At 34.8% G+C, this 9,944-nt stretch overlaps 1 protein-coding gene across 1 annotated transcript; it reads right to left on the bottom strand.

Annotated features, from left to right (window-relative positions):
• Positions 1-472: 472 nt before the first annotated feature.
• RCK (DNA helicase ROCK-N-ROLLERS) lies at positions 473-9,517 on the bottom strand. The gene is made up of 29 exons (XM_088489325.1): positions 9,477-9,517; positions 8,539-8,615; positions 8,049-8,232; positions 7,600-7,761; positions 6,973-7,210; positions 6,839-6,875; positions 6,698-6,744; positions 6,448-6,485; positions 6,290-6,311; positions 5,957-6,169; positions 5,683-5,839; positions 5,537-5,588; positions 4,901-4,972; positions 4,723-4,772; positions 4,494-4,611; positions 4,350-4,413; positions 4,148-4,231; positions 3,931-4,056; positions 3,644-3,840; positions 3,373-3,561; positions 3,010-3,261; positions 2,880-2,929; positions 2,700-2,717; positions 2,176-2,255; positions 1,878-2,076; positions 1,724-1,761; positions 1,290-1,646; positions 919-1,208; positions 473-811 (listed from the first exon to the last, which is right to left on the bottom strand). The coding sequence occupies exons 2-29, from the start codon at positions 8,604-8,606 to the stop codon at positions 623-625; spliced, it is 3,591 nt and encodes a 1,196-aa protein (XP_088345451.1). The 5' UTR covers positions 8,607-8,615; positions 9,477-9,517; the 3' UTR covers positions 473-622.
• Between the last annotated feature and the right edge of the window lie 427 nt (positions 9,518-9,944).

Here is a 9,944-nt window from a genome sequence, read left to right as displayed (position 1 = left end):
TGTTTTATATTGGATCAAATAGAATGCATTCAGTTAGGCCTATAATAAACCTGTCCCTTCGTAGCTTTCTTAGGTTAGGATTAAGATTTGTCTTCCACGTTAGAATTAGGAATTTGACAAAAGCGAACAAAATAAAGTCTTCCATGATTTAAAAAAAAAATAAACAAAGATGCTACGAAAGGACAGGTTTATAGGTCCAACTGAATGCATTCTATTTGACCCAATATAATACAAAAAACTCAGTGCCATTAAAACATAACAGTATAATTAATCCTAAATTAAAGAAAATAAAAAACTGAAATTTGCAATGTTTTTAACTGTAAAATATGAAAGAAAACAGAAATAACAGACACAGGTGTCACTCATACACCTAAACCACATTGTTCTATAAGTATGGATATTTTTCTTTTTTCATCCACACCATAGACATTCTCGTATATTTAAGCAAAATGTAAAAGTAAAGATATGATACTGAAGCAGAAGGTAACGTTTTGTATACGATTTCAAAATAAAGTGGTCGATATGATTTACTTCTGTGCCTCGGATAGTTTTCCTACGTAAAACTAAAGGTTAGTTCGACGAGTCGAAGTTCCTTACTGCGGTACTATCAGCAGTCATCATATCATAGAAATGAAAACACACTTTTGAACCCAAGATATGACTCTGCTTCCTTCATTTGGCATGCAGTTTCCAAAGTACAGGACTGTCTTGCTTCACTTAAACTAGACTTCACTTCCTTTGATTCTCCAGAAGAGCAGTGCTGCTTCTTGCCACCCTCTTCAAAGTATGCGGAGTCCAGTAACCTTTTTTTCTTCAACATCAAAACACTATCAGTTAGCACAAAATTGAAAGGTCAAATGTAACTGGTGCCTGACACAGCAATTTATGACTCTATCTATGTTGATTTGTCATGTTTACCTCAGTATCAACTTGAACACCGGATGCATATTTTTCCGCTTCAACACTTCCCATAAATGAATTGAGAATGCTATCAGTGACCATGTCTGATGGATTTCTCTCTGTTGCAATACCAAGAGCAGCGTTCAGATGATTCTTCGAGAATAATTCTGTTTTCCAGATTACTGACTCCAGGCAATCAGGCTTATTAATCTGTGGAAAATTGTTAGATTTTCTCAATATATGGTCAAAAACTGTTTCTTCAGTTGGCATTGCATATGTTCTTGCTTCGGAATCAGGGAGGAAAACACCTACAGGAATAGAAAGGAAACAATGCTAACTCAACATAAGAAAAATACTGATTGTTAAATTGCATGCTAGTTAAGGTCTACCTGTTTCAACTATGTGGTTCATATCATTTGAGCTACCAGCTGAGTTTTGGTCATTTGAAGTGAGTTTAAGGTTGGCATCATTGCATTCTAACCTACTGGGATCTGCAGGAAAATTAGTCTGATTTGTTTGAGGGACTTTTGCTGTGTCAGCATCATCCAGAACAAGTATGTCGTGACTGATGGCAGGTCTCTTCTCACGAGCATGATTTCTTGTAAGGACATCCAGTGGTGGACAGCGAATATTATCCAATGCAGCTAGGAGAGAAAAGTTTCTGGCCTTCTCGCGTATGTGGTCAAATACTGTTTTCTCAGTGATAATTTTGCAGTCATCATCTTCAACCTCAAGAGCATGCCCACCTTCAACACCGAACAAGTAAAGGGAAGAATGCTTTTGACAATCGTAAAAGAAAATAACATTGTCTCTTGAGTAGTACCTTCTTCTATCTCTTCATCCAAGAGTTTGAAACTTGGACTGCAACAGGTAGTCATTTATACAAAAGCTATTAGGTCTTTCAACAAGGATACTAGAGATATAGATTTGAAGAAAAAAATATCTTATGTCAGACATTTCAAGGAAAGATGACCAACATGGAATTATCTTCCTCCTTATCCTTGTTCAGAGTGGATAGCTTCTTCATTGGTATATCAGCTATAGTGATGTTGTCGTCTTCTATGACGTAAACCTCCTCGGGTGGAGGAAGAAAACCCTGCTTCTTGTTTCTTTTCGAAGGAACAACTGAAATTCCCGCTTTCACCATGTGAAGCTTTTCGTGAACATCAATGCCAACTGTATGTGGATATTAAAGTATCGAGTTATAAATTTCACAATTCAAATAAAATTATTGGAGAAAACTTACAATTCAGATAAATATTAAGCACATCTTACTATACTCCTCATATACAAAATCAGCCTTGATAGTCTGATTCCCTTGTGTGACAGGCACAAGAATTGTTGCACAGTACGGGCTTGAGCATGAAATAAGCAATAATCTTAGCTTAAAGTTTGTGTAGGGGACTCAGAACATAAACGGTAGGTAGTAGAAAGCAGTTAACTATTGGTAGTTACTTATATTTGAGTGTTTAACCATCTTTCTTGAGGTTGAAGATGATGAATGCAAAATCATCACCAACAAAACAAATAGTAGGCATCATCATCACCATATATGAGGTCAGTGAGTAGGATATGACACTGACACTGTGCTTTAAACCTGGATGTAAAAATGTTTCCAAGGTTTTTTATAAATAAAATGAATGCTTATTATATAAGAATTCATTTCATAAGGGTAATCTTTTCTTTCAGTTTTACACTGAAAATCCTTCATATGTCTATGGGTGAGTGGGTGTTCTAGAACACTCCACACGTCATTTGTTTTCTGTCCAGAATAACAGTCAAGGATTTAGTTTACGTACCTGGAAAATTGATCCACCCTGCAGCAGTAATTTTACGACCATTAAACTCTGATTAGACGAGGAACAAACTATTTGTACTCACAGGTTACCAAAACACATTGGAATCAAAAGCATCAATGACTCATTTCATAGAATTTTCTTATGTGGTTCACACTGATAATCATGAAAAGTCACCATCACCTTATTTTTTCATGAAAAAGAATGGTGTTGCCCTCCTCCAAACCAACAATCTGTGAGAAAAAAGTTTCACATGCTTATTTTAATTATTAGATTCTAGAACTCCTTTGGGGGAATCATTCAATAAACACACCATATCAGCATAATGTCGTTTAACTGACTGGGTTGTCTGTGATATCCTAGTCAACGTTACTACTAGCTTGAACTTTCCTTGTCTATTGCTTTCAGTTTCTGCAAGCTTAATTTCAACTTTTGGAGGTAGTGACAGTAGAGAATCTTTAATATGATTTCCAAATGGGTACTTTCGACCAGTTACTATCTCTATTCTTCTTGGATCAGCTTCAGCAAGGGCCTCAAATGATTTAATTCCCATTGAATTTAGTGCCTGAAATGAACATCTCAACAAGCAAATCATGCACTAAAAGGAAAGTCCACAAGTACCAGACACTATTATATTAATTAAGACAACACCAAAATAAAAATCAATACATATTACCTTTGCCGTAACCATCCCAATTCCAGGCAATTGTTTCAACAGGTATGGACTGTCATCCCAAAGTTTCTGATCAAGTGATTTGGCTAGAAGAGCTGAATTCACAGCTCCTTTGTAATTATGTTTGAAAATAAAATATTCTTTCATGCATTTTGCAATTCTACATCCATTTGAGCATATAGAATTCATATCCTGTAGCATCAAATTTGCTTAATAACTGGGGTTTAACTTTTGTAGGTCTGTAGCACAACATGCAGGAATTAAAATCTCACACCTGAATTAGAGATAGATCATGAACTGAAGGATCACCAGTTAAGCAGTCATTTGCCAAAATAAATATCTTTTCTTCTCTTGTTTGAATGCGTTTTTTCTTTTTCCCTCTATCTCCAAGAATATGAAAGCGAAGCCGTCCATCTTTATCAGCATTGATCTCATTTAAGAGCTTCTTCTCATTGCGTCTTAGCTGTATCCCTTCATTTTACGGGTACAACACTATATCAATACTTAATGAAGAAACATATTTGCATTAGACACTAAAACAGTTAATGAGAATATCCGCACAAGCAATTTCTTCTGCAGAGCAAATAACATGAAGTGCATCTTCTAGACAGCAGTTTTCAGGTGTCCTCATTATCTGTTTCATAGTATCAAATCTCAAATAATACTTTGTCATTAGCCTCCCAGGATCTGCAGTAGAAAAGGAAATATCAGCAACCAGTTTGGATTCTAATTTCTGTAAATATAGCATGATAATAAATTATACTTGAAGATAACATACCTAATGGGCTCAAGAGGAAACCATCTTCATCAATCTCTACCATTTGGTGCTGAGATAACTCGTTAACTTTCTTAACACAAATATCTAACATAACATAGCTTCAATAATTAATGAAGGGAAATAGGAGGAAAACAAAAACCTTGGAGAAAGAGAGGGATAAAAATAGAAAGCTATAAGCTCAACTGCAGGACAACAATTGCACCTTGAACATGCTTCACTAAACGATCACCAGAAATTCCTTTCTTAATTGAATAGTTCTCAGGGTTCTGCTTGCAGATAAAAATTTTCATCAGACCAAATTGGAGAAACTCCAAGATAAATCTAAAAGACATTCTAAATTACATACCTTTTTCATTCTAACATACAAGTATGAGCATTGCAACCACTCAATTGCTTTTGTAATATCAGTTACTGTCAGTTGAACTATTTCCGCAAGTAAATGTTCCGTCACACATGGAAGCAATCTATTTGAAGAAAATATCATAATGAGAAACCACCGTAAATTCCGTGTGTTTACATAACAGGATCAACATGGCCATCATATCCTTCTTCAACTTAGAAAGAGGCTGCCTTACTGTGATTCCACTACTTCACATCCATTTAAGAGATTCTCATATAAATGAACCTGAAATAAAAAGAGTAAATTGAATTTTGGGAGAGTAAAAGTGAAAAAAGCATTATATAGGACTGATATCTCAAAGGATTAAGAGGAGGAGGACAGTAAAAAATGCATGCGAATGTAGCTCGGTTCACCGTTTCCCTCCTTGTCATGATTATAACCAAGCCTGTATCATCAAATGGTGGTCGCCCTGCCCTTCCACACATCTGTGCAATAAAATTTTACCCCAAATGTTATATTAGCAATCCAATAATGGGACAACATAACACTGAAAAATCTTCAAGAATTGACTTCCCCACCCTTACCATTTCTGGTAGCCAGTGAGATTGCATAAATAGAAAAAGGTAAAGATATCTTCTGGCTGTATCTGTTTGTGTTTTTCAAGTGCAACGATTATATGTCTGAGAAGACTCTATTATAAATGACTTTCTGAAACCAGCTACTAGTTGACATGTATAGATAGATATATGTTATTCGCTTCATTATTTAAAATATGAAATTATTGGTCGTTTTGACAGGATAAATTCACTAAAATCTTATGCACATCTTAACCTATCCCATATAGTTAGTGACTAAATAAAATCTTGAAAATCACAACAAATCCTGCATTGCAGGGAACAAATGACAAGTCCTTACTTCTATGATGATGACGTGTATAAGTGGTTCAAATTAAGGAGAATCGATACTGCTGAAATTAATTTGTATGCATTGCCATTTTTTAATATTATACACAGATAAGCCAAAATTATCAGAAATGTTAAGAAACAAACCTGCAATATTGTGGAGCGGTCATATTCCATATAGAGACCCTTTTCCTTGTTGCTGGACATAGTTAGATTTCATTAAATTTCTTGGGGAAAAAAATGCATCAATGAAGTGCATATTTCCATTTTTCAAAGAAAAACTGTAGTCATACAAGTGCTGTGTTGATTTAATAACAACTGTATGTGCTGGGAGGTTGATTCCATGGGCTAGTGTATTTGTGGTACAAAGTACTTGAATGTCACCCTTGAGAAAAAGGCCTTCCACAAGATTGCGATCTTTGTGGCAAAGCCCACCATTGTGATAACCAACTATATGTGAAGCAATTTCTAAATGTCAGACTTCTACTGTTAGTTTTCATGCATGGAACTGAATTGCTTTTTAGTATGATTGTTGTATCCAAAACAAGGTGCAGACTTCTGGCATACCCCCATAAAGAATATATGATTGCATTTGCTTGTCACTGCATGACAGAGAAGCCTCCCTCAGGCGATCTTGCTGCTCTCTGTTCCTAATAAATGGATTTGTCTGACCAAAAGTCATGACTATTTGAGAGAGTCGCTGAGCTGCTTCTTGTGCTCCTTTTCTCGTTGAACAAAATATAAGCGCAGATTTTCCTCTTGAGTATTGCATTAGAATATCTAAATGAGATTAAAAAAAGAATGATAATTCTTTACCTTGTACAGAGATGTCAACAGCAGAAAACAAGTTACGAACTAAAACAAATTTGTTAAGCAGTAGGCTGAAGTATGCTTCCTTACCAAAAATATAGTTTTGAAGGCGCTGCATGGAAGTATAAACAATAAAACTTAGAAACAGTGATAAGTTTATTTGGTTCAACGATTTCTTTTAAAATAGCACAGCACAGAGCAAACATTGAAGATTGATGTCATCTGAATTGTGTCAACTGGAAACAAACCTTCTCAAATAGAAAGTCATTCTTGGCTGGGGCATAGCCTGCACAAATTTAATAGTACAACAAATTTGCACTTGTCAAAATAACCTCAATGATTATGAGCCAAGACAATAACCACTATACATCACTTTTCCTAAAGAAAAACATATCTAAGTATCCAACTTCACTGTATAGATATGATAATATGATATGAAAAATACAGAACTGATAAAAAGTAAATTTATAGATGGCTACATTCTTTTTATTTGCATACCAAATACTTTGGTTGTCAGCTTTACTGGCCTCATTTCTTCCCCAAATCTGTGAGTATTCAAAAGAAAATAGTATTTTCTCTGGGTATTGCCTTTCAACATTATGCAACACACTATCTTATGGATGTGGTGGTAAAACCTACCTTTTAATCCCTTGCTCAGGAACCTTAATCCACTCAGCTGCAACAGTATGTATATTATGTTAAAATTTTCCAACTTTTACGTTTACATATTATATTCGTAACTCTTGTGATGAAATCAATTAAAACAAAATTACCTAGATCCTCAATATTTGGAATTGTGGCCGACACAGCAACCAAGCGCACCTGAGCAAGAGGATTTAGTTTCATTTTTGGATTGCAAGAAACGATCTTTATTCTACTAACAATCGCTTCCAACGCTGCTCCACGTGGATCATTCAACAGATGGACTTCATCAATAAGTAGAAGTGCGATGTCACTGAAAAAGCTTAAGCCACCACCTTCTATCCCATAACGTGACACTGCATCAAATTTCTATTCATACGAAAGGAAGTCAACTTCACCACTTGATAGCTGATATCTAGTGAACTATAAATATTCAGTTACCCTACTGCTTGTGCGTGTGTGAATATAACTCTGCAACGATCCCAACTAAAGTTAACCAATACCAGGGAAAAGACCATGAAATGACATTATTTTTGAAAAGCCAATGAGGGAATCCTACCTTATGACACAAGAGTTAACTTCTCCAGTTCAGTTTTTCATCTCGTTCTTTTGGTTGTGGGGACAATATTAAAATACTTAAATCCAAGATAATATTGAGATCTATATCCATTTAATATTTTAAAGAAGAAAAGGCAAAGAAAGCTATAGAATGCGTGGTCTTGCACCTGGGTTTATATAACTTGCATTGACATACTGACCTCAGGAGTAGTCAGAATAATATCTGCCTCGTGAATGTTCCTTGAAGTGTAAGATTCACTATCTCCAGTGAGCTCCAGGCAATTTATTCCCCATGGACCAAACTTGCGATTCCACTCACGGAGCTTCTCTTGTACTAAAGCCTTAGATGGGGCAATATAGACCTTGAAACAAAATATGAAATCATTGTTGCAGTAATTAGTTACGGAAATGACACTGTCGAAATGTTTAAAGTTGTAAACTTCATTATGATTCACCATGTGCGAAAGCTTGGCCCAATGTTTATGTTACAGCACAACAGGTTTTTTTTTTTTTTTTGAAGAATTTGGAAAATGGTGCAAATATGATAGGAGTCTTCTTCTCTTGCACAAATTAAATTACTCCTCACAAGGATTGCCATGATAAAGGTTTTCATTATTCACTGCTGATGCCCTTCAGGAAAGGAACTTACTGTTTTAAGGGACCCCTTTGAATGTATGAATCTTCCATCTGCAGAAATGAACCTGGAGAGAAGCCTCAAAACGCAAAGCTCAAATAGCACTGTTTTTCCACTCCCAGTTGGGGCCGAGATGACCATGTTTGCATCAGAGTGGAAACAGATAGGAAAGCATTCACTCTGAAGTGAATTAAAATACCTGCACTCCATTTAACATGAAAGCTCTTTATAGTAATCAAGAAAGCAAACCTTATGAGATCACTTCAGGTTCCGCTTATGTCTTAATCCTAGACAATCAGAGCTTTGAAAGTGTATGGGGAAATCACAACATTTTATGTCATGTCAGAAATAAATTATGATCACATTTCTTTATCAAACCATGAATGATGGTCAAATGTGAAATACCACTGGCAATGATCAAATCAAAATGTAGGAGCTAAAGCTTCATAGTATATGAACTTATGTTCAACAACGTGTATCCTTCATATAGAAAAAAACACAATACCTGAAACTAAAACAAGAACGAAAAGGTGCTGGCAAATCGAACACCGACTTCAAAGAATATGTGTCCATGACAAAACGCTGAAGACAAACATAAGTTGAGGGAGGGGAAAAAAAGAGAGCATTAGTATAAAATATAGAGACATACATAATTAAAGTAACATAACAATTCCAATATTGTAATATTGGATTACATATCACCAATATTTATAACAGCTAATATTCAGCCAGTAGTGATATACAGTAAACATGCCAAAATTAGAGCAATATCGGGGGGGAAAATAGCGAGACAAAAGTCAACTCGAAAAACGTGAGAGAGAAAAATATCCAACCATTTCTGAGAAACCTAAAAATTTACATAAGATCCATTTTTAGAAATTATATTCAAATTGAATCCCATACTAAGTTACTAACGGATAACTAACGAGAAAATATTTTTAAAAAAAAAGTCAATCGTGAAACGTAAATGCATGCCAGCAGAAACCAAGGGAGAAAAGTAAATGACACGAGTCGAAGAATATGATGAATCCAATTCATAATCTGGAATTATTCACTGTTCTAGGATACAGAGTCCATCGTAATCGTAATTTGCCCAAAAAGAAAATGGAAGATCGTGGATTTTGAGATCATACAGCATTGAAGTAAACAGCGGAATGCAAATTATGACATGAAAGCAACAAAGGAAAGGAGAAATGAGGTGCACGAAAAAGAAAAATTAAACAAACAAACAAAAAAAACAGGGCAAAGAAAAACGATACTAGTTTTGTTCCTCAAGTTGAGAGGCAATAGGTTGCTCAATTTCGCGTTCTTGTGTGCGTTTCCGAAGTGAGGAAGTGGAAGGAACGGAGGAAAATCAGAGAGGAAGAACCGAAGAAGATTGATTCAACGAGCAAAATGCAGAACTAAACGAAGTCGAAAAGAAGTGGTATTTACTATTTATACCTCTGGTGAAGTCCTCTTGGCGGGATCACAACGGAACTTGTTCTCCCTGGCTCCTGCTCTATTTTATTTTTCCTTTTCTTTTTTCTTTAAAAAAAATATAACATTTAATTTTCACCGGGATAATCTAAAAGATTTTTAAGGACAATTAATTATGTTTTATTATCTTAATACATAATTTCAAAGTAGTGTTCAATTATTTGTCACAAAAAAATTCTTTTACTTTAAAAATATTATACTTTTGTCTTTTAATTAAGATTTTTAAAATTTATTCACTTATGCTTATTCTCTAACTGTAGTTTTAAAATTAGGTCCGTTAAATATAACCGAACGACTTAAATCTTTCTAAGTCCATTTTAAAAATGGAATAAAAAATATTAGAGGATAGTCAAAAGTTATTATTTTTTGTCACTAATTAATTATTAATATTTAAAAGTTAAAAAATATTAAGTGATCATTAAAATTTATTTT

This window comes from Arachis ipaensis, chromosome B6, assembly GCF_059453495.1.
Source record: "Arachis ipaensis isolate K30076 ecotype BB chromosome B6, ASM5945349v1, whole genome shotgun sequence".
Taxonomy (NCBI): Eukaryota; Viridiplantae; Streptophyta; class Magnoliopsida; order Fabales; family Fabaceae; genus Arachis; species Arachis ipaensis.
The sequence above is the reverse complement of the archived record's forward strand: the minus strand, read 5'-3'. Positions and strand labels throughout refer to the sequence as shown.